The sequence below is a fragment of the Eretmochelys imbricata genome, chromosome 14 (genome assembly GCF_965152235.1).
Source record: "Eretmochelys imbricata isolate rEreImb1 chromosome 14, rEreImb1.hap1, whole genome shotgun sequence".
NCBI lineage: Eukaryota > Metazoa > Chordata > Testudines > Cheloniidae > Eretmochelys > Eretmochelys imbricata.
The window spans coordinates 53407870-53433040 of record NC_135585.1 but is presented as its reverse complement, the minus strand read 5'-3'; the positions used below and the strand labels follow the sequence as shown (position 1 = coordinate 53433040).

The 25171-nt window shown below is 48.3% G+C and overlaps 2 protein-coding genes across 2 annotated transcripts; one reads left to right on the top strand and one right to left on the bottom strand.

Annotated features, from left to right (window-relative positions):
• Nucleotides 1-1136: 1136 nt before the first annotated feature.
• Nucleotides 1137-7603, top strand: LOC144274561 (C-type lectin domain family 2 member B-like). Its single transcript, XM_077833440.1, has 5 exons — nt 1137-1261; nt 3900-3995; nt 5897-6084; nt 6289-6392; nt 7462-7603. Exons 1-5 carry the CDS (start codon nt 1174-1176, stop codon nt 7580-7582), a joined length of 597 nt encoding a protein of 198 aa, XP_077689566.1. The 5' UTR covers nt 1137-1173; the 3' UTR covers nt 7583-7603.
• A 3173-nt stretch (nt 7604-10776) lies between these two features.
• LOC144274557 (killer cell lectin-like receptor subfamily F member 1) lies at nt 10777-21084 on the bottom strand. The gene is made up of 6 exons (XM_077833434.1): nt 20988-21084; nt 19936-20034; nt 15083-15253; nt 14224-14381; nt 12634-12746; nt 10777-11145 (listed from the first exon to the last, which is right to left on the bottom strand). The coding sequence occupies exons 1-6, from the start codon at nt 21070-21072 to the stop codon at nt 11022-11024; spliced, it is 750 nt and encodes a 249-aa protein (XP_077689560.1). The 5' UTR covers nt 21073-21084; the 3' UTR covers nt 10777-11021.
• Nucleotides 21085-25171: the final 4087 nt, after the last annotated feature.

Sequence of the window (25171 nt, the reverse complement as noted above, 5' to 3'; positions counted from 1 at the left end):
CACTGAGGAAGGGTCTATGCTACAGGGCTGCAGCCGCACATCTGTAGAGTTTCAACGGTAGACATACCCCAAGGCGTAGATTGCAAACTCTTTGCAGCAGGGGCTGTCTTCTTTCTTCTGTGTTTGCACAGCGCCTAGCACAGTGGGATGCTGGTCAATGATAATACAAGGAGAAGACAGCTTGGGAGAGTCTCCCTGTTTGTGAGACACCTGTCTCCATGAGCATAGGGCGGGTGGCATGTGCCTCCCTTGTATGAGTGATGGTTAACAAGTGTAATAGAAATGTTTCAGTTTCAACTTTAATTTGTCGTGTAATTTATGTACTATAAAATCTGAAATTTTGAAACAAAAACATTATTTCAAAATTAAAAATTGAAACAAAAACATGACCTCATCCCCAAGAATCATTTTGATTTTTTTTCCTAAACAAAATTTTGGTTCTTTTCCTAAACAAAATGGTCCTGCAGCACATTTTGATTTTGACAAATCAGTATTATCTGATAGAAAATTCTTCTGTCAGAAAGTTTTCAACCAGCTCTGATTACTTGTATAACAATAGCCTAAGAGCCTAAATCGTGGACCAGCCATCAAATAAACCAGTGCAGAGCCTTTTGTGGGCAGCTGTTTGACTTTAAAGCACCATGGGTTTAACTGAATTGTAATAATTTGTATTGTGCGATGCTGAATGTGGACAAGGCCTTTCCCTGGTAAGATAGTGGTGTAAATTGCACCAGTGCAGCAGGTTTCTTAGGGGTTTGCAAATTTAGCTACACTAGTGCAATTAACTTAGGCTTGAATAGAAACTGGGAGTGGTTGAGTCATTATACAAAGTAAAACTATTTCCCCTTGTTTATTCCCCCGCCCCATTCCTCAGACGTTCTTGTTAACTCCTGGAAATGTGCTGGAAATGGCCCACCTTGATTATACTTCAAAAGGTTTTCTCTCCCCCAACCCCACTCTCCTGCTGGTAATAGCTCATCTTACGTGATCACTCTCCTTACAATGTGTATGATAAACACCCATTTTTTCATGGTCTGTGTGTATATAAATCTCCTCACTGTATTTTCCTGACTCTTAAATCTTGGATTTCAGGTCTTCAAATGACGGTGGTTCCTCTTCTAAACACAGCTTCAGCCTGAGAGAGAGTTGAGCAGAGCCCAGTGTTCATAGACCATGCGTCTCACTCAGAGACAAGAGCCTGAGAATTCTGCTGAGGACCCTCTTAATAACAATGGGGATCAAGAGAGGGCAGGAAAACCAGGTAACCAGAGCCTCGCTGCTGCTCGGGTACAGGGTAGAGGGAGAGACAAATGTAAGACCCATCAACACTGGAAGAATAGCCATGTTTAGACACAGATCTGAAACGTGGTTGTGGCTCTTCTGTGTTATAACAAAACTCTTCTTGACAGTGGACAGGACAAACATGTTTTAGCCTAGATGTGTGGCAGGATTAGAAGAGGCTTTACGGCATGGTTAACCTGCATTTTTTCCCCCCTCTGTCCACGCTCTCCATAACACAGGAGAGATGTAACCTTGTTTAAATACTGAGGTTGCCCTTTCAAAAGAGGATGCAGCATTTGCATGTGCAGTCAGGCGTATCTGATCACCCCAAACCCCTCTCCTATGTGTTGTTACCTCATTTTGTACCTGCAACTCTATGGACAGCTGTGGGAATGTTGTGGGTTATTAAGGAGGCTCACGTACATTTCTGGGCTGGAGCATATATTGCACCTGCACATGATGATTTGGCCCTGGTGCCCTCTCCTTCCCTCTTTACGGCCAAAGACGGAAGTGGGTGTGGTTAATCCACCCAAGGCATTGCAAGCCCAGTATTCTGCATTTGCACATACAGAAGAGGAATTTGGTTCACTTAGGGGATGTCTCTACTGCATAGGGTACCCGGGTCTGTGTACTCGGGCATGCAAGCTTGTGCTTTTCAACTCGCCTGAGAGCATCCGTACTGCATCGGTATGCACACCTCATACCTGCAGTATATCCTGGCAGCTGCATCCATACTGGGGATGCACTGACGCCGGTCAGACACGGTGGCTTCTGGGGGCGCGTCCCAGGGTTCCTAATGCCCAGCTAGCTAGAGCTGTTCTAGGGCTTGGTTAGTGGCGTATTATGGGAGAACGTCTCTGTCCATCCTGCGACACGCTGGTTGATAGGCATCTTCTCTGCTTTTTTTAACAAAGTAGGCGGAGCTGTGTTTCAAACCAAGTCGTCTGTGTGGCAACGAAGGGTTAAACCCAGGGCGACTGTATTTGAGCCAGCAGGTTGCTTCCAGCTCATGGGAGACAAGTGGGAAGATGGGAGACAGAAGGACAGGAACATGCAGACCCCAGGAATTGTCTGAACACAAGCTAGGCCACGTGAACTTGGGCTACATCAGCGGCAAAGTTGGCAGGGTTGGGTGCGCGCAATAGTGGAACGCAGGTTCGTATCCACACCGCTGGGCGAGCCAGCCAGCCCCGCTTGTGAGGCATGTGTCTTTCGCTCACAAGAATCTTAGGTCTGGCTTGCAGCACTAGTCTCTTCAGAAAATTTTTGGACAAATGGTGGCATTTTTTAAACTGACACCTCCCTTGAATGCATGGCTGTCTATAGAGCAACCTAGGTGCCTTGTGTTGAAGGTGCTGTAGAGGAGGAATTTACAGGTTCATAGATTCGAAGGCCAGAAGAGATCATTGTGATCATTTAGTCTGACCGCCTGTATAGCATAGGCCCGAGAACTTCCCTGAAATAATATCTAGAGCAGATCTGTTAGAAAAACGTTCAGTCTTGAATTAAAAATGGCCAGTGATGGAGAAACCGCCATGACCCTTGGTAAATTGTTCCCATGGTTAATTACTCTCACTAGCAAAAATGTACACCTTCTTTCCAGCCTGACTTTGTCTACCGTCAACTCCCAGCCCTTGGATCGTGTTGTATCTTTCGCTGCGAGACTGAAGAGCCCGTTATTAATTATTTGTTCCCCTTGTTTACCAAGTGATCTAGATCGCTCTGAATCAGTGACCTGCCCTCTTCCTTCAGAGAGATCTGGAGCGCTTCGTAAGCTGGGGGCAAGCAAACAGTAGGTGTTTGAACACAGCACAGTGTCAGCGTGTACATCTGGGAACAAGGAGCCCAGGCCATACTTACTGGATGGGGGAAGCTCTCCTGGGAAGCAGGGACTCTGAAAAAGATTTGGAGGTCATGGTGGATAAACAGCTGAACGTGAGCTCGCCATGCAACGCTGTGGCCGAAAGGGCTAGTACAATCCTGAGATGCGGAAACAAGGGAATCTCAAGTAGGAGATGAGAGAGGTTGTTTTCTCTCTCTATTTGGCACTGGTGTTTCTGGTCTGTTGTGTAAATGCCTTCTAATGCAGGATAGGTGTAAATCAACATCGTCTATCATACTGTAATGGCTGCAGTCCCTGTAATATGGAATGGGAACATTTTCCATCCTGTAGCAATTTCTCTGCTCATTAGAGTCACTAGTACCAAATGTATACTGCTTCTCCTCCTAAGGGAGTCAAATTTCCAGCATCTTCCCCGCCCCCCTCCCCCCCCCCCCCCCCATGGCTTGTCTCAGAGCATCCTGACTTAATGTAGGGCCACTAGGTTTGTGGGTTCGACGTCTGAGAGAGAGTCTGATATCCTGGGTAGGGGGCACAGGCAGGGAAGAAACTGCAGAATGAGACACATTCCCCTCCCCTGTTAGTTGGGAGCCAGTCAGCCCTGGGATACTCAGGATCACAACGCCAGAGAGCCTGGACCGGAACAATGGGCAGAAGGGAGAGAAAGCAGGAGCCATTTAACTAAATGCCCTATCTGACAGCTGACATGCTGGTATTAATAACTCTGGGTCCTCACATCCTCCTCCTCCAGGAGAACTGACAGCTTTCTCTCTTTCAGGTACTCAGCGTTGGGCCAAGCCCTGGAAACACTGTACACGTAAATTCCTCTTTATACTCTTGACCACTGCTGTCATTGCCATCATGGTTTTGTCAGGTGAGAGTTCAGCGCTCCCTGCTCCATTCTGTTTTCCATTCGGCCCAGGAGCGGCCGCAATCCCACGGTTTTCTCTCTTCTTGCCTCAGATAGTTGAGCCATAGTGGATTTATACAAGACTCTTGCTCCAACTGCCCTTAACATGACTGCCTCATTTGCCCTTCAAACCATCTCTGTGATATGATTCACGGGCGCCAGTCCCTAAGCCTCCTTTTTTGCCCTGAAAGGGTTAAAATTTCAATGAGGTCTTTAGTTTTGTTACTTGGTCATCTTTTATCTGATGCGATATCCAATAAAGAGGCCTCTGAACGAGAGGTGGAATGAGTTAAAACAATGGTGGGCCACCCATCAGGGTAATCTGATTGCGGGCCACGAGACATTTTGCTGACATTGACCGTCTTCAGGCACCGCCCCCCACAGCTCTCAGTGGCTGCAGTTCTCTGTTCCCGGCCAATGGGAGCTGTGGGGAGCGGCAGCCAGCACATTCCTGCGTCCCTTTGCCTGCAGGCGCCGCTTCTTGCAGCTCCCATTGGCCAGAAACAGAGAACCGCGGCCACTGGGAACTGCAGGGGGCGGTGCCTGCAGACAGTCAATGTCAGCAAAATGTCTCGCGGCCCGCAATCAGATTACTCCGATGGGCCGCAGGTTGCCCACCACTGAGTTAAAACCTTTCTCCGAGCCAGTCAGTGCAAAGTTTTGTGATGAGACTCTGGTGCCCTCTTGTGGCTGGACTTTATCTAGTTGTTGTTGTTTTTTTAATAATGCAGGCTACCTGCATGTATTAAACAATGTTAATAAGTGCAAAGTAATTCACCTTAGAAAAAATCAGTCCCAATTATACATACCAAATGATGGGTCTAAATTAGCTGTTGCCACTCAAGAAAGAGATCTTGGAGTCGTCTTAGCTAGTTCTCTGAAAACATCCGTTCAATGTGCAGTGACAGTCAAACAAACTAACAGAATACTAGGAACTGTTAGGAAAGAGATTAGATAATAAGACAGAAAATATCATAAATGGCACGAAGTAAATCTGTGGTACAACCACGCCTTGAATACGGCGCTCAGTTCTGGTCACCTCAACTCAAAAAAGCTATATTCGAATTGGAAAAGGTACAGAGAATGGTGACAAAAATGATGAGGGGAATGGAACAGCTTCCGTACGAGGAGAAATAAAAAATGACTGGGACTGTTCAACTTAGAAAATAGAAAACTAAGGGGGCGATATGAGAGGGGTCTGTAAAATCATGACTGGGGTGAAGAAAGATAATAAGGAAGTATCGTTTACCCCTTCACAGAACACAAGAACTAGGGGTAACCTGATGAAATGAATAGGCAGCAGGTTTAAAACAAACAAAAGGCAGTATTTCTTCACACGACGCACAGTCAACTTGTGGAACTCCTTGCTAAGGGATGTTGTGCAGGCCAAAAATCTAATGGGGTTCAAAAAAGAATTAGATAAGTTCATGGAGGATAGGTTCATCAATGGCTATTAGCCAAGATGATCAGGGATGCAGCTCCGAATATCCAACTGCCGGAAGTGGGGACTGGACAACAGGGGATGGATGACTTGATTCCCTGTTCTGTTCATTCCCTCTGGGGCACCTGGCATTGGCCAATGTCTGAAGACAGGATACAGGGCTAGATGGACCATTAATCTGACCCAGTGTGGCTGATCTTGTAGTCTTCTGCTGTGACTTTCAACCAGATGCTTTTCTTCTTAAAAATAAAATCCTTTTCTCCACTGAATCAAATATACAGATCTGAGCGCTGGGCACAGGATGGGCTGCGTTAATCTCAGGGGGAAAGCTTATGTGTGACATTCTTACTGCTGCGTATAATTGCATAGGAACAGATGTGTCTCTGTCACCCTGTGTCTGTTACTTTCTCTCTTTTTCCCCCAGGGGTAGCACTGAAACTTGGTTTTGATCCTCCGGGCTCCCCTGCTGTCCCTTGGTGCCCTGCTGGCTGGGTTGGGTACCTACGGAAATGTTACTATTTCTCAGAGGCCGAAGGAAACTGGACCTACAGCCAGAGCAACTGCTCCTCCTTCGGAGCCTCCCTGGCTACGATCGACACCCTGCAGCAAAAGGTGAGACGCCTCCAGACTATAAAATGGGCCTGGAGCAGGGACCTGAACTTGGGTCTCTTCAACCACCAGGCTAGAGAGTCTGTCTCACACACTCTCGGCCCCAGCGACTGTTCAAGTGTCCTATGCAACATGGAATAACTTCAGCAGGAGACAGGGAGGGGGACCCACCCAGAAATAACGTCTTCCTTTTTTTGTTCTACAAAGGCTTTCATGCTGCGCTATAAAGGCCTTTCCGAGCACTGGATCGGCCTGCGGAGGGAAGAGGGCGAGCCCTGGAGATGGGCAAATGGTGCAGAATTCAACAACCTGTGAGTCTTCTCTCTTTTTAAGTGTTGGGACACATGTGACTCGAATAAGCATTGAATCTGAACCAGTCTAAGATTGGTAGGAAGACAAAACCACCGATAATCTTTTTCTGGCATTAAAAAGACTGGACATGGTATTTTGGAACTCCTATTCGGTGCAGGATTGGGGGGCGCTGCGCTGTTTAATGGGGCTGGCTTTGAGGGGATCTTGGGTTTTCCATACGTGGGCGTTTGTTTGCACTGTTGTAGCAACGTTATTGGCTGATGTCCCCTGTGTAACCGATCTGGCCCAAGAGACCTTTTAGGAGTAAGTAAATGTATTGATGTTGGTATTATGGTAGCACCCAGAGGCCCCAGCCGAGATCAGGGCCCCGTTGTGCCGGGCGCTGCCCAGACACACAGGGAGAGACCGTCCCTGCCCCAGCCGAGATCAGGGCCCCGTTGTGCCGGGCGCTGCCCAGACACACAGGGAGAGACCGTCCCTGCCCCAGCCGAGATCAGGGCCCCGTTGTGCCGGGCGCTGCCCAGACACACCGCGAGAGACAGTCCCTGCCCCAGCTGAGATCAGGCCCCATTGTACCGGGCGCTGCCCAGACACCCAGCGAGAGACAGGCCCTGCCCCAGCCGAGATCAGGGCCCCCTTGTGCCGAGCGCTGCCCAGACACCCAGCGAAAGACAGTCGCTGCCCCAAAGAGTTCACAGTCTAACTAGACAAGACAGACCAAGGGTTGGGGGCAACAGAAGGTACAATCAGATTGAATAGCGTGAATAGCTGGAAACATCCTACCTTTGGTCTGATCCCCATCTGGCCTGACGTTTTGCCTGCATTAGGGACATACCACTGCTAACCCCAGGGCTGCGTGCTCCACGTGAGAGGACATCATGAAATGAACTGAGTTTGATATTCAAACACATCACAAGGGGATGCTGGGCCCCGATGCAGCGGGCAGGCAGCGTGGGGGAGAGCAGTGGAGAGCAGGGTAATTAAGGCCCCGTTGCTGCCTGCTTTCCTCGGCTGCACCACGCAGAATGCTCCGCCGTGACTCAGGGCCCCACGGCGCTTGTGTTGCAGGTTTGAAATCCGAGCCGACGGCCGCTGCGCCTATCTGAACGACAAGGCCGTCGGCTCCTCATGGTGCCATACGCTGCACAACTGGATCTGTGCCCAACGCGACGCGTACACGAAGGGCTAGGGAAAAGCCGGCGGGCCGCGGCGTTCGGTGCCCGACGTGGGTGGGACTGGCCAGGCCAGGCTTGTTGGACTTCCGATCTGCTTTTGCTGCTGCGCTATCTGCATATGTTGCAACGGGAGGAGGCCACGTCACTGCTGCGGTCATCTGCGCTGCCGTAACGTGACAGCGCCACCTGCAGGGCGCCGATAAGGTGGCTGGCGAGTTCCAGACTCCGGGCTGCGGTTGAAGGAAGCATTTCCTTGCTGCCGAAGGGCTGCTCCAGGAGAAGAGCAATGCAGAGCTGACTCTTCGGTGCTACGTTGGGTGCTGGTGGCCGGGGTGCAAACGGTGCCGCTGAGTGATTTGCTGCTGATCCCTTCTCTGAGGATATTTACATCACAGTGGCACCCGGAGGCTCCAATCAAGGTCAGGGGCCCCGTTTTGCTGGCTGCTGTCCAAACAGACTTCAGTAAGACTCGCCCAGAGAACCTCGCAGCCCCAAACAGGGGATGCCGTGGAAAAGGGATACAGCATCCGAGCAGAATGGCTGGGGCTTCCTACTGCCGCATGCTTAAATGCAGCCCTTGTCTCTGTTTATTTCTTAATGTGTTTATATCCTACACAGCAGAGTCTGATCTCTCCTTTCTAGAGGTGATGGGTTGATTAACCTCAGTAGGAATTCGTTCCCGAAAGGGTTATCCAGTCATTTAAAAGCCTTTAGACAGATGCTTTTGAAACTCCCATCCAAGTGTCTTAGAACCTGGAGGTAATGACTTTTATTGGACCAACTTAGAATATAAGAACAGCCATACTGGGTCAGACCAAACGTCCATCTAGCCCAGGGTCCTGTTTTCCGACAGTGGCCAATGCAAGGTGCTTCAGAGGGAAAGAACAGAACAGGACAATCATTAAGTGATCCGTCCCCTGTCGCCCATTAACTTCTTTAAGCTTTGCTTCCTTTTTCTTCGTGTTGTGGAGTTTCCACAGAGGCGGCAAAATTCGATATCTTCCCTTGTCGCGTGTTGTAGCTGTGTTGGGCCCAGGATAAAAGACATTCCCTCCCCCACCTTGTCTCTCTCAGAAGTTTGAGACTGAGTGACAGCGAGAGAAGGAATTTTGCCGGGGGTGTATTTGATCGACCTCTCTGAGGGAATTCTTCTGTCAAGCTACATCTACAGTCGACCGTACTACAGTGCACAGGGTGTAAAATTTTTCCCAGCCCTGAGCGATGCCACTAGGCCGATCTGATTTGTAGGTACAAACCCAGTCTTACACCCGTTCTGCAGTGGTGTCAAGTAGCTATTTAAGGAAATGTAGGAAATCAGGGCGTTCGCAATAATGCCGAGACCAAACTGTGAAAAGGCAAGAGTCAGGGCTTAATTTCAGCATCCGTCATCCCAGCAAGCCTCCCACAAGCTGCCTATCTTGGGAGAGACTTTGGGGGACTCTCCCTATTTCGCCCTGGCTCAGTGAACCCACTAATGGGCTACAGTATTCTGTATACTTGAGAAACGCTTGTGAATAAGAATACAGGCGCTGCTTAAACTGTAAATCCATGTTTGTACTCTTTTGCACTTTGTGTAAATAAACGACCTCATTGCTGGGTCTGTGGTTTTGTTCTGTCTTCTTCCCTGCATTCGCTTCAGCGCCTCCTCAGTGCCAGCAGGGCTGTGTCCAGGCGGAAGGAAGAAAAGGGGATTTTCCAGCAGCTGGCCAACTAATTTGGTGCGGGGAAGAGTCTGAGTTGCCTGATCAACTGCAGAAGCAGCCAGCACCACCCAGCCTTCCCCTCCTTACCTGGGGTGGAATCTGGAGCATGGGATGGTTCAGAGTGGCCCTTAGCAATGGACTTGGAGGTGGCTTAGGTGACAGGGCAGGGGTGGGAGGAGAAATAAACGTTAAAGATAGTGACTGTAGTAACGAGGGCTCCGTATTAAGGACATTAGATTAAAAAAAAATAGAGAGATTTAGGTTAGACTTTTAGGAAAAACTTTCTAAGTGTCAGGGTAATTAACCACTGGAACGAATTATGTAGGGAGATTGTGGAGTTTCTATCATTGGAGGTTTTTAAATAACAATTTGAACAAACACCTGTCAGGGATGTCAGATAATACTTAGTCCTGCCTCAGTGCAGGGGACTGGACTAGATGCTCTATCGAGGTCCCTTCCAGTCCTATATTTCTGTGATTCTTTCTCTGCTTCCATTTCCCCCTCCACCCCTACAATAATGGTGATCACTTGCCTTGTGTAAAGCACTGAGAAGGGCGCTACATGCTAAGGATGATGGTTATTGGGGTTTGTCACGGATCCACATGCCCAGTGCTTTAAAACAGTCCCTGGGAGGACTCCTTGGGTTCCAGACTCCCTTAGGGTCTCACTCGGTCACCAGGGTCAGCCCTTTGGCTTCACCACCTCCTTGGACTGAACCTCGAAGTCTCCAGCACTGCTGCTTCAAGCTGGGAGCTCCCTTCAGCAAGGCCACCTGAGATGGGCATCGGAGGGAGACTTGTACCCCCAAAAGGAGCCATGCACCCCTCCTTCAGCATCTGCCATGACTCCCAGCCAGAGTGGTAAAAGCAGGAGGGTTTATTAGCTATCTGGAACACAGTGTAGAGAGTCCTTGGTTAACATAGAGAAGAGAAAGCTGCAGCAAGGTCCATTCTGGTTGGCCCAGAGCCCCAGCCAAGTGGTATGTCCCCAGCTCCCACTCTGTCCTCTTTGGTCAAGTTCTCAGGCCAGTCCCACCGGGCCCCTTCTCAGTCCTTTGTTGTCCAGCTGCTCAAACACAGCTGGCTTCCTGCGGAGAGGTGGGCCATCCATGGTCCTGGGGGGTTGGCTTTGCCATTGTCCTCATGGACTTCCAATCACATGGGCCTCACACTTGAGAAATGCGTCAGCCACCCCTGCATCGTAGCCTGCCTGAGAGTAACCAGCCCTTTTCTACCTCCCCGGTGATGATGCAGCGTACAGGGGAAACTCAGGCACGCACAGGAGTCATACAAAAATATGACAGAAAATTCTCACTGTCACAGGGGTAAGCTGAACCTTTCAAAGGACTGGGAGTAGGGTGACCAGATAACAAGTGTGAAAAATCGGGAAAGGGGGTGGGGGGTAATAGGTAGGGTGACCAGATGTCCCATTTTTAAAGGGACAGTCCCATTTTGGGGGACTTTTTCTTATATAGGAGCCTATTACCCTCCACCTCCTGTCCCGTTTTTTCACAGTTGCTATCTGGTCACCTAGTAATAGGTGCCTATATAAGAAAAAGCCCCAAATATCAAGACTGTCCCTATAAAATCAGGACATCTGGTCACCCTAACTATGAGGAACATGTAGCTCTCTCCCGTCAGCTTTTTACCACTGGCCTTTGTTATGCAGGAGGTCAGAGTAGACAATCAGAATGGCCTTTCTATCTAGGAATCTATTATTTCTAAGGATACTGCCTCCCTACTGTCATTGCTTAGATCAGGGCGGCTTCTTTCTGACAAATCCACTTAAATTCAGCGCTGCACATTTCCGAACGCATCTGATTCCCCTTTATCACCCCACAACTGTTTCTCACAGCTGGACCAGATACCGGAAACCTGTGGAACAAAGGGGAGGGGGGAAATAATCCGTGTTAGTGTCTAGACTTCTCAAACAAAGATCCAGAGAAGAGTCTCTTTGTATTAAATCTAATGGCCTACTCAGCTGTAGGTATTCCATTATCTCTGCATTTTCCCCTGCAAGGTTATAAATGTCCCAAACCTCCCACCACGTCTGGTCTCCCTGTGGGCTATTGGGGACTGAACTCACCACTCTAGAGGCGGCAGTGGGAAAGCATGTGTTGGAAGAAAGCTTGTCAGGCTCTCTGCCGAGTGTGGCTCTTTGTCTCCTCCTAGTCAGTGGTTCGGCCACAAAAGTGCCTAAAGTCCAGTCCTTTCTCTCAAGCAGTCGTGTGCATGCTTTGAGACCCGGTGGTCCCATGATCAGCCTGAGAATCAAGGGGAAGTTGCCTCCCTAATAACATTCAGAATCACCTTTAATTCCTGAGAGGAGGGGACTTTACTTATTGTTAGAAGAAGCCGGAAAATTGAATTTCCATTCCATGGGATATTCCAAAAATATCGGGAGGTTTGGTGGTGGTTTTTTTGCTGTTGTTCTCAATCAGAACACAACGTTGAAATTTACAGCAAAATGAGGTTTCCAAAAATTTCGTTTTGGAAACATCTCAGACATTATCAAAATATTTCAATCAGGTCAAAATCTTTCGACTTTTATGTTGTCATGTAATATACAATGTAATCAAATGGATGCCGCTGAAATAAACGGTTGCGATCATTTTCCATCAAAAATTGAGAAAAACCGATACAGTCACAGGCAACGTGTCAATTTCATGGAATCGGTGTTTTCTGAGACGTGGTTTTCATCTAAAAACTGCAGTCGACCTAACTACATCTCTCAAGGCTGTGAAAGATGTTGCACCCTGTGGACGTCGTTCGGTTGACCTAACCCCTGGCTGTAGAAGCAGCTGGGTTGGCGGAAGAACGCCTCCATCAACCCAGCTGCTGTCTCTTGGAGAGGTGGACTAGCTACAGCAACGGGAAAACCCCCTTCCGTCGATGTAGGAAGGGCCCACAGTTTGGTGCTACAGCGTTACACCTGCTGCACGGTAGCCGCTGTAGTGTAGACGTTCCTAGAGGGAAAGCTGCTCCACTGGGCATTGTTTCCCCTGGCTCTCTGTATTATGTGTGTTCTAGTAATGCGTAGAGGCCCCAACCAACATCAGGACTCCATTGTGCTGGGCGTTTTATCTATACACTTAGCAAGAGGCAGCTCTTGCCTCCAGAGGCCTGCAATCTAAATACACAAAGCAGCCAAAGAATAATTATTCCTTAGGACAGATGGGGAGTGGAGGCCCAGAGAGTTTAAGTGACTTGTCCGAGTCACGCCGGGGGTGTGTTTGTAAATCCAGATTGCCTGAGTCCCAGTTCAAGGCCAGCCTTTCTCACCGACTCAGCAAACATCCAAAGTTACTTAATTATAAACTTTCCTCAAGACACATGAAATATTTAACAGCAAGAAACACTCACAGATTTTGGTTTAAGATGGAGCCGTCCACCCAGGTCCATTTCTCTTCTGGGGATGTAACGTTAAGCCCAATCCAAATGGGATATTTCCCTTGTGTGACGTTCTGTATGAACTGCTGTGGAGAAAAGCAAGAAAAAGCAAGGATGGGCTATCACCAGCAGGAGAGTGAATTTGTGTGCGGGGGTGGAGGGTGAGAAAACCTGGATTTGTGCTGGAAATGGCCTAACCTGATGATCACTTTAGATAAGCTATTACCAGCAGGACAGTGGGGTGGGAGGAAGTATTGTTTCATATTCTCTGTGTATATATAAAGTCTGCTGCAGTTTCCACGGTATGCATCCGATGAAGTGAGCTGTAGCTCACGAAAGCTCATGCTCAAATAAATTGGTTAGTCTCTAAGGTGCCACAAGTACTCCTTTTCTAAAAGCAAGAGTGTGAATTTAGCCTGGGGGAAAAGCAATCATTACAAAGGACACCAGAGAACTTAATCCACAATCTCTAAAGAGGCCTTCAGTTGGACCCAAAACAAGCAAGGGAATTTTTTTTTTTTTTCTATGAACCGGCATATAACACTTGTTAGGACACTAACTGCTAGGTCTCAAAATGTAATTGTAAACAGAGAATCGTCATTGAGCGGGTGTGTTTCCAATGGCATCCCACAGGGACTGGTTCTTGGCCTTAAGCTATTGGAACATTTTTACCAAGGACCTGGAAGAAAAAATAAAATCATCACTGATAAAGTTTACAGCAGACACAACAATTGGGGGCGCAGTAAATAATGAAGAGGAGAGGTCAAGCATCCAGAGCGATCTGGATTTCTTGGTCAACTGGGGGCAAGCCAACAGTATGTGTTTTTAATAGGGCTAAATGGAAACGTATATAGCTGAGAACAAAGAATGCAGGATGGGGCCTCTACCCTGGGAAGTCATGACGCTGAAAAAGATTTAAAGGTCATGGTGGATAATCAGCTGAACTTGAGTTCCTAGTGGGACGCTGTGACCAAAAGAGCTAATGTGATCCTGGGATGCTTAAACAGGGGAATATTGAATGGAGTAGAGAGGTTATTTTACCTCTCAATTTGGCTCTGGTGTGACCATTGCTGGAATCCTGTGTCCAGTTCTAATGCCCACAGTTCAGGAAGGACGTTGCTAAATTGCAGAGGGGTCAGAGAAGAGCCATGAGAATGATTAAAGGATTTGAAAACCTGCCTTAGAGTGATAGACTCAAGGAGCTCCGTCTATTTAGTTTAGCAAAGAGAAGGTTAAGGGATGACGTAATCATAGTCTGTAAGTACCTACATGAGAAACAGATATTTAATAATGGGCTCTTCAATCTAGCAGACAAAGGTAGAACATGATTCAATGGCTGGAAGTTGAAGCTAGACAAACTCACACTGGAAATAAGGTGTAAATTTTTAAGAGTGAGGGTAATTAACCGTTGGAACAATTTACCAAGGGTCATTGTAGATTCTCCGTCACTGACAATTTTTCAACCCAGATTTAAAACAAGAGGCATTTTTCACATGCCTGCGCAACATAGCTAGGTTGACCTACATTTTAGGTGTAGTTTGCACACTTTATTTTTTACATTACCATCTCATCCTGGTCCTGGATCACCAGGATGTGAGACCTCTTCCTTGGGCAGTCATCACGGCTCCCATTCCAGTCCTTATTCCCTTTAGAGAACCAGTAGCACTTTCCTCTGTGTGATAGCCAGTCCATGGGGCAGAGTTTGCACTCAGAGCCTCCAGCTGGGGGAAAAGGACATGGCATTCATGGGGCTGAAGACACCTCATGGTTCAACACTTTCCATGTTTAGGCACTTGACTGCAAACAGGTGATCTGGCTTCAATTCCCAGCTCTGCCACACATTGTACTGTGTGACCTGGGAAAAGTCACGGCAACCTGCCGTGCCTCAGTTTCCCCACCTGTCATAGAGGGATAGTACTACTTTGTTCATCTGTCTTGTAAGTTCCTTGGGGCAGGGACTGTCTCACTGTGGGTCTGTGCAGCACCCGGCACAACGGGGCCCTGATCTCAGCTGGGGCAGGGACTGTCTCTCGCTGGGTGTGTGGAATGATGGCTAGACACCTGTGCCTTCATGCCATGTCCCAGCGCAGCCTCTGCCTTCTTTCTCACTCTGTTGGAGCCCATCCCTTCCCCTCTCGCTCTCCTGGGCTTTCCCCCCACTGTGGTACTGCATATACTGAGAGCTACCCTGAGTGGCCACTAGGCGTCACTGCTGCTCCCCACAGTCCCATCTGAAAACGCTTGTGGTTAACTGCACTCCTGGTACCCAAAGCAGAGAAGCTCTGGAGGGCAGGTGGGTGGTGGCACATGTGGGCCCAGGAGCAGGAAGGGACTTTCCTAGGAGGAGCTCTGACAGATGCACTAGAGCAGCCTAACGAGCTAGACAGGCGCACGGCTCAGGCATGGAAGGAGCTGAGGTTACCTGCTCTGCTGTGTGTTTGCAGATCGCACAGATTCTGTCTCAGGTGAGCAAGGACGTCCTCTGGCCTGCTGCTGCCTTCTGCTCTGTTTAAGCTTCTCCGCCCAGAATCACTGTCCGCAGGGGTGTTTGGGGGTGTTCCGGTCGGTCCTTTGTGAGAGCCGCCCTGGAAAACTTCACCACACAGCATCCGTGTGAATAGAGGTTAGAGAACTGCCCGGCATGTGTGTATAATAAAGCCCTGAATAATATGGATCCCAGTCAGTCACTTTGGAGAAAGAAACTGAACTATTAAAAAATCCAGAGGCAAACTCTATTATGTTCCTACAGTATTTAAACTCAAAAGTGAACCAAGCATGTCTCAATGTTTACATCCCCCTTTCCTATTAGATGTAGTAATCTCTTAGGTACTTTCCCATTTCTCTCCCCTGCTTTTGTCTCTTTCCAGCTGGCCCTGCAGTTGTTTTAGTTTGAATGATTTTCCCCGGGCTCAATGTGCCTCTGCCTCATTAGTTTCTTTCTTTGGCATCAGCATCTTTGCTTATGTTATCAGTAGAACTGGTCAAAAAAACCCTGACGGAACAGTATTCTGGGGGGAAATTAAGTTTCATCAACATGGAAACATTTTGCAGGAATTTATCTGTTTCAATGACATTTTTGATGAGGAAAAAATCTAAAGGAATTGTTTTGACAGTCTCATTTTGTTTCAAAAATGTTTCAATAAAGTAAAAAAAAACATTTTGTTTTGACTTTATCGTTTTGATTCATTTCATTCCAACTTGTATGTTGTAGTAAATATTAATTTTCATATATTACATTTTATGTTTAATATTCAGTGTATTGTATCTGTTATTATTATTATTATAATGTTTCAACATAATCAAACTGACTTGATAGTTCCCAGCCCCCAAAAAATTGGAATTTTTATCCAGTGGGAAATTCTGAAATTTTGGCTTTTCATTCCAATTTAGAATGAATACAAATTTCAAATGGTCAGAATTTCCCACAGAACCAAAATTCCAATTTCCAGCCAATTCTAATTATCAGTGATAGCAGCCCAGTTCTGGGAATATGGTCTATTACGTCAATTTGTTCGTCCATAGCTATTGGGGTCTGTAGCATTCAGCATAAGAACACTGTAAAGACTGAAGGCAGTTTTCCCCAAAAATGGGGGGTATGGACAGACTACTGAGTTGTTCTCCAGAGCTGCTTCTAAGCCAGTCTCTAGCTATTATCATTGTGGGGGGAACCCTAAAAACGTTGACCGAAGTGTAACTGATCCAGCAACTTCTGCCTGAGTCTGCAGAGAACCTGAAACAATTGCCCTGATATATGAACTGCCCATCCATTTTAACAGATACTGACTTACAGTCTAAAGAAAAGGAGGACTTGTGGCACCTTAGAGACTAACCAATTTATTTGAGCATAAGCTTTCGTGAGCTACAGCTCACTTCATTGGATGCATAAAGTGGAAAATACAGTGAGGAGATTTTTATACACACAGACCATGAAAAAATGGGTGTTTATCATACACATTGTAAGGAGAGGTTTCAGAGTAACAGCCGTGTTAGTCTGTATTCGCAAAAAGGAAAGGAGGACTTGTGGCTCCTTAGAGACTAACCAATTTATTTGAGCATAAGCTTTCGTGAACTACAGCTCACTTCATCGGATGCATGTAGCTCACGAAAGCTTATGCTCAAATAAATTGGTTAGTCTCTAAGGTGCCACAAGTACTCCTTTTCTTTTTATTGTAAGGAGAGTGATCACTTAAGATGAGCTATTACCAGCAGGAGAATGGGGTGGGGGGAGAGAAAACCTTTTGAAGTGATAATCAAGGTGGGCCATTTCCAGCATATTAATCCAGGAGCAAACAAGAACGTCTGAGGAACAGTGGGGGGGGGGGGATAACAAGGGGAACTAGTTTTACTTTGTATAATGAATCAACCACTCCCAGTCTCTATTCAAGCCTAAGTTAATTGTATCCAATTTGCAAATTAATTCCAATTCAGCAGTCTCTCGTTGGAGTCTGTTCTTATAGTCTATGAGTCTCAGGCCAGAACGGACCATCACTTTCGTCTAGTCTGGCCTCCTGCACATTGCAGGCCACAGAATTTGTATACTAATTATGATACTTTAAATGTCCACTTTGCTAGCTATTTCACTGTGTAACATGGCGTGTGAGAAAGGAGAAGGAAGATCATATTTTGAAGAAACTCCAGCCGATAGGACCAGAAGCAGGGACTGCTGCAGTGAGGGGAGGAGAATAACTGGGGAATAGCAGTCTAGGAATGGGGAATAAGAGGCTAGGTGGCAGTTACAGTGGATCATAAATAGAATATGAGTCATCAATGCGATGCAGTTGCAAAAAAGGCTACTATCATCCTGGGGTGTATTAACAGGAGTATCATATGGACAATAAAGGAGGTCTTTGTCCCGCTCTATTCGGCACTGGTGAGGCCTCACCTGGAAGACTGTGTCCAATTTTGGTGCCACACTTTAGGGGACATATGGACAAATTGGAGAGAGCCCAGAGGAGAGCAACAAAAACGATCAATGATTTAGAAAATCTGACCTAAGAGGTAAGGCTAAAAAACCTGGACCTGCTTAACCTTGAGAAAAGCAGACTGAGCAGGGACCTGACAACAGTCTTCAAATCTGTTCAGGGCTGTTATAAAGAGGAGGGTGATAAATTGTTCTCCATGTCCACTGAAGGCAGGATGAGAAGTAATGGGCTGAATCTGTAGCAAGGGCAATTCGGGTTCGATATTCGGAAGAACTTTCTAACTGTAAGAGAAGTTGAACTCCGGAACAGGCTTCCAAGAGAGTTTGTGGAGTCCTCATCACTGGAGGTGTTTAAGGACAGGTTGGACAAATGCCTGTCAGGGATGGTCTAGGGGTATTTGGTCCTGCCTCGTTGCAGAGGGCTGGACTTGATGACGCTTATTCCCCAGTTTGTAGCTGTGCATTTGATTTTTTTTTTCTTCCTAAGTATAGCAATGTGCACTTGTCTTTATTGAATTTCATCATCTCAGCGTCAGACCAATTCTCCAATTTGTCAAGGTTGTTTTGAATTCTGATCCTGGCCTCCAAACTGCATACTCTGCACTCCATTGTCCAAAGTCACTAATTACTTCTGAAAAGTGTGGTCTCGGGTCTCACAGGGGAGGAAAAACACTCTTCAAAATGTAGAAAAATGGGATTGTAAATCGAGCTGGTGGAAAATGTTCTTTTTTATTAAAAATTTCAAAAATATAAAAACTCTGTTTTCACACTAGACATATTTTGTTGTATAAAATTTGTCCTGTTTTTTGAAGACCACAGAGCCTCTTGTGTAAGACACAACAGGAGAGTATCAAAAATTGACATGCACATTCATCGTATCAAGGAGTCGGATTAAAAACACCTTGGGGCAACATATTACAACCTGCGCCAATCAAAATCTACACTGTGGGAAACCAGAAACTGAAATAATTTTGACAAATGGAAAAAAGCCCAACCGTATTTTCACAAACAGAACAAAGCACTGGAAACATTTCAGTGAAAATGTTTGTACAACTGACAAGTTGCCAGAACCAAAAAATTGTTTCCAGATAGACAAGATTTTTTTTTAATGAAAAACATGGTTCACAAGAGTTTGACCAGCTTTCATTGTAAATGGTCTAACGGTCAAGAGAGCCCAGACTAGATTTAAAGGTGATTGTCTTTTTAAGGACCCTAATCAGGAAACCACTGAAGTACATCCTTAATTTCAAAAGCCTACGCAGGTGTTTACCTGAACTGGGGCCTACTCATTTCCTGCTCGGGGCCATTTCTTCATGATGTTACTAGCGCTGTGGTAACTGAATATAGGACAGCAGTTCTCAAACTGTAACCCATGATGAACCAGTGAGCTCTTGTTGGTAGTAAAAACTGGCCACATAGGGCTAATCTCCTTGCTTTTACCTGCTAAATTCCTTTACACAATAGCAACAATTACATTATTTTCCTAATGTGACTCTTTCCACGTAAGCAATAGTTGTCATTGGCACACGGATTATAAATATAAGAGATTCTGTTATGTGGACCAGGGAATCTGTAATCCTCGCTTCCCGCAGCTTCAATTGGCCGGGCACGGCAAACTGCGGCCACGGGGAGTTGCGGGCGGCTGGGCCTGCAGACGGTCAGTGTAAACAAACTGTCTCGCGGTCTGCCAGCGGATTACCCTGATGGGCCGTGTGTGGGCCGCCGGTTACCCACCACTGGTCCACGCTGTGGTGCACAGCTCCATGTGTCAGGGCAAGGTTCTGGCAGGGAGGAGGCAGTGGGGTGAGGCTCGGTAGCAGGGAATTGCCAGAGACTTTCTCCACTGATGGAGTCTTTCCCTGCCACGCGTAAAGTCTCCACAGCAGGGAGCTGCCGGAGCCTTTCACTGCTCACTTCCCATTGCCAGAGTCTTTCCCCACTTCTGAATCTTCCCCTTTGGTGGCGAAAGACTCTGGCAGTGGGACGCTACACTGTAAAAACAGAAATGTAGATGGGGGAGACACTGCTTGGGTGAGTAGAAAGCTGTGTGTGTAGGGTGCATACCTGAGTACGTACCCACAGGGTTCAATGTGTCTTAACCCTATTCGCCTAAGCAGTGCCTCACCATCTACACTGCTATTTACACCCAAGTTAGGGGGGGCATGTGGTGTACGTACTCTACACACGCCCGAAAAGAGTGTGCAGTGTAGATGGACCTTCACAGGTGGACTGCGCCATGGAAAAATTTGAGAATCCCCGGTTGATTAATAAGAAAATAGTTAAGCTGAATTACTAAGGCATAAGAAACTTCACAACCCGCATATTTATGAAACAGACGGGATCCAGACACTTACCGAGGATAGTCAGAATGATCACGGCTAATGTCAGAATGATGCAAAGAGCCCCCAAAATTCCTAGCATGCATTTGAAGCACTGGGAACACAAAGGAGAATCTGTAAAAAATGCAAAGTTTGGTGAGACGGCTTCAACCTTATCTTTGTCTTTTAAAATATGGTCTCACGTTATGTCATGAGGCATCGTTAGATAATCTCCGTAATGCAATACAAACGGATATTTCTAATGCAACCCTACATGCGGTAATTTACAGTACAGTTGCATAGCCAGGCTTGGCTTGATTTTCAGAAAGCCCTGAGCACCCGCCCTCTGAACCCTCTACAGATTATCAAGATCCTTCTTGAATTGTAGATATTGGAACTGGACACAGTATTCTAGCAGCAGTCACATCAGTGCCAAATACAGAGGTAAAAAACCCCTCTCTACTCCTGCTCAATATTTTCTCCTGTTTAGGGATCCAAGAATCACCTTCGCGGTCGGTTGCAGCCCCACACTGGGAGCTCCCGTTCAGCTGGTCGGGAATTTGTCAACAAACCTGGTTTTGTCGGAAAATGCCGATTCCTCAAAACTTGTCATGGAAGCGTGTCAGTTCCACAAAAGTTTGCTCGGATTCAGAGGTGGTTCTGTCATTTCCCCTGGGGTGTGGGGGAGCCAGACTGAAGTCCCTGCTATATCAAAGGATCTTATTTTTGTTCTGCTGCAGAATTAAAACAAATGTCGAGACCGCTACATTTTTCAAAAAGTGGAATTCCTGTTGTCCAGTTAACACTAAAAATCAGCAGCTTTGAAAGCCAGAGCCTATGGGAATTGAATGTCCAAATCCCATTTATTTTGATTCAGTTTGGGTGTCCAAATCTCTTAGGCAGCATTACAAATCTCAACCATCAGGTGCAAAATATCCATTTCTGAATGGGAACAGGGAATGTCTGGTCACGGGGTCAAAGAAAAGCCTGTCTGATATTCAGCAGAATAATGGCACTCTGCACTTATGCTCTTCGCTCATTCTCTCCTTGCGACATGCTCCTGAAGCATACCCATCTAACTTCCATACCTTGGATCCTCCCTGGTGACAGGCGGATGGTGGTTTTCTCCTGGGATCGGAGGTTTAATACCGTGTAACCTTCTTCATCCTGCATCTTCCAGGCTTGCCCAGAAAACGACAAGAAAAGAAGAAACCAAGGACCCTCCACAGACTCGCCCTGTCCGACTGAGGGCTCAAGGCTGCAGAGGAAGTGCTAGCCCTATCTCGAGCCGTCAAACCACAGAGTTGACGCAGATGCAAGAGGCCGGCCAGCCTGCTAGCGAGATGCACGGCTTGGCACTTTGAAAGGGCGAGAGGATTAGAGCCTGGGTCAGAACATAACCCTAAGTGAGGGAACCTGTAAAGGGAGTAATCACAGGGCAAAACTGGACTTGGTGCCCTGAAATAAGTCACAGGGAAGTTGAACAGCCAAGGCACTGGGGGGCTACACTGGAGTCTGTGCCTACGCCCTGCTGTGCCTCTCAGCAATAAGAAACACATCTCTAAACATGCAATAAACAACGTCACGGGCCCAATCCCCTGGTGGTGTAAACTGGTATAGCTCTTCTGAAGTCAATAAAGCATCACTGATTCACACCAGCTGGGATCTGGCCCCATTGAATCCAGTGGAGCTACGGCCAATTGTCACCAGCTGCGGGATCTGGCCCCATTGAGTTCAATGGAGCTACGGCCGATTCACACCAGCTGGGGGATCTGGCCCCCAAAAATGTTGGTTTGAAAACACAGTGATCATAGAATATCAGGGTTGGAAAGGAGATCATCTAGTCCAACCCCCTGCTCAAAGCAGGACCAATCCCCAATTTTTGCCCCAGATCCCTAAATGGCCCCCTCAAGGATTGAACTCACAATCCTGGGTTTAGCAGGCTAACTGAGCTATCCCTCCCCTGTACACTGATGAACGTGACCGTGTTAGACCAAAATCTTGCAAACACGGAAGCATTTGCTGAGCACAGGTGAGTTGTTTGCCGTGACTGGTTGGACTGTGAGCTCTTCGGGGCTGTCTTTTACTGATGTCTCTTTGGACAGCACCCAGCACACTGGAGCCATATTATGACTGGGCCTGGGGCCTGGCATTATGGGCCTGATAGAACTGTGCTGCCATAATGCAAATAAAAATAATAGCCAAATGGGAGTCAGTAGGGCTACTTCTGTGTGTAAAGTTAGCCACGTACATAAACGTTTGCAGGACTGGGGCCCCTTAAGGAACGTTGCATTTGCTGCAATTGCTCGGTGGATTTTAAAAGATCGGTATGATTCCCGGACACGACCTATCGTGCCAAAGTTTGTTTTGGATGGGAAAGACCTTGTTAAATGTCTGATCTGTCTTTCGAGTGGTGCATTCGTCTTCTGGTCACATGTAGTTTTCATGTTCCTCCCTCCCCCATTTCACTCCCTTCCTCCCCTGTGTCCCTCTAATAGTCACACACGATCTCCATCCCCAAATAGCTACACTACCCTCCACACACACACGCTCTCTAAGGTGCCACAAGTCCTCCTTTTCTTTTTGCGGATACGGACTAACACAGCTGTTACTCTGAAACCTCTCAAATTTATGTGATCGCCCCCCCCATTCTGTGTGGCTGGAGTAGTTTATGTCCCCCTGCCACACACTACATATACCGATAAAAAAACCCAACAGACAACTCTCCCGAAATATTCAACCCAGCAAGGCCTTGATTGAAACAGAGCCAACGAGCCATTGTAACAAAAGCAAACGCCAACCTGCGGCAGGTCCATGCCTAGAACTCCCGACCCATCCAACCACCCCTGCTCCCTGCCTGCCTTGACCCCTCTCCACACCCCCTCCCTCTGAGAGGCCCCCCCAAACCACCGACCCATCCAACCCACCCCCGCTCCCTGCCTGCCCTGACCCTTCTCCATACCCCTGCCCCAACAGCCTCCCCCCAGAAACCCCGACACATCCAACCCGCCCCCTGCTCCCTGCCTGCTCCGATACCTCTCGACACCGCCGCCCGCTGAGAGGCCCCCCCCACCAGAACTCCCAACCCATCCAACTCCCCCCCGCTCCCTGCCTGCCCTGACCCCTCTCCACACCCCCTCCCTCTGAGAGCCCCCCCCAACCCCTGACCCTTCCAACCCCCCCCGCTCCCTGCCTGCCCTGACCCCTCTCCACACCCCCACCCTGACAGCCCCCCCCCCAAACCACCGACCCATCCAACCCACCCCCGCTCCCTGCCTGCCCTGACCCTTCTCCATACCCCTGCCCCAACAGCCTCCCCCCAGAAACCCCGACACATCCAACCCGCCCCCTCCTCCCTGCCTGCTCCGATACCTCTCGACACCGCCGCCCCCTGACAGGCCCCCCCCGCCAGAACTCCCAACCCATCCAACCCCCCCCCCCGCTCCCTGCCTGCCCTGACCCCTCTCCACACCCCCGCCCCGACAGGCCCCCCTCAGAACTCCCGACCCATCCAACCCGCCCCCCGCTCCCTGCCTACCCTGACCCCTCTCCACACCCCCTCCCCCTGAGAGGCCCCCCCAAACCCCTGACCCTTCCAACCCCCCCCGCTCCCTGCCTGCCCTGACCCGACCTCTCTCCACACCCCCACCCTGACAGCCCCCCACCAGAACCCCACACCCATCCAACTCCCCCTGCCCCCTGACTGCTCCGATACCTCTCCACACCCCCGACCCCTGACATCCCGGACTTTTCTACCTTATAACCAATTCCTCCCGGGCGGCTGTTTCAAGACGAAAAAGCCGGACATGTCCAGGGAAATACGGACGGATGGTGACCCTAGCTATGGATTTGGGAGTGAAGGGCATTGACAAAGCTGGGAGGGCAAACCCAGGGCTGGGATAGCAGGAGGGCTGTGCGTCAGGATTGAGGGGCATTGACAGAGGGAGAGCCCAGGGCTGGGATAGCAGGAGGGCTGTGGGTCAGGATTGAGGGGCATTGACAGAGGGAGAGCCCAGGGCTGGGGCAGCAGGGAGACTGAGGGGTCAGGATTGAGGGGCATTGACAGAGGGAGAGCCCAGGGCTGGGGCAGCAGGAGGGCTGTGGGTCAGGATTGAGGGGCATTGACAGAGGGAGAGCCCAGGGCTGGGGCAGCAGGAGGGCTGTGGGTCAGGATTGAGGGGCATTGACAGAGGGAGAGCCCAGGGCTGGGGCAGCAGGGAGACTGAGGGGTCAGGATTGAGGCACATTGGCACAGCTGGGATGGGGGGTGAGGCTAGGACAGGAATACACTGGTAGGTAACGCTCCTGGTCAGCCTATCTGTGGCATCAGACAACATGCCTGCGATTGACAGAGATTAGTAACAATGTCCTGGCCACTGAGGGTCTTACCTCTCTCTATTTCTGTTCTGTTCTTTTTAGAAAATTCCCAGCCAGTGTGTCTTCGCTGCCTGACAGATGTGACTCAGATAAAAATCCCATTTTCTCAGTGAAACTGACCCAATGCCACAGTTCGGTAGGGGAGGTTTCTTCTTTCTCACCAGGCTCAGCTCAGAGGCCGGCTCTGTTGGTCCCAGCAGATGATAACCTGGTGAGTGAACTCCCTTCTGCATCATCCCTGGGGGCTTGGGGGTTGTAGTAGGAGCAGCTGCTGTAGTTAAATTTACAAACCAGTTGCCATTAGAACCTCCTGTTTCCAGATGCCCAGAGCTTTGTAGCTTTCCCAGAGCAGGGATGTGGCAATGCTCAAGTGGGATGCTTCCTTCCAGAGACTGGTTGAGTTTGATCCTGAGCTTGTCGCTGGGATCGTGTCTAATTGACGGAGAGGGAGACTCTGGTCTGTAGGAAATGGATCGGTCATTCCGATGAGTAGGAAAGAGACATGATCCGAAATGAATGGCTGGTCTCATGGCTAATGGAATCTGTGTGAGTGGCACTGATGGCTGAGAGGGTAGAACGTAGAGCCTGTCTCTTGGTGGGTTGTGACATCTCCAGGTGTGTGTTGAATGGGCGGGATTTGAACCACCTTTATCCCCAGTGTTGTTGTCAGGTTGGGGGAAGTACACGAAACAGTCACACTCTTAGCTAAAGCTTCTATCCATAAATGAATGCATCCGATGAAGTGAGCTGTAGCTCACGAAAGCTAAAGATTCTGTGCATAAATTGTTAATGGATGACGAGTAAATACTGTAAGCATGTTACAGAGATGTGTAATAGTGCTACAGAGACGACTAGATGCCGAGCAGTAGATGACTAATATTGTTTCACTGTTCCC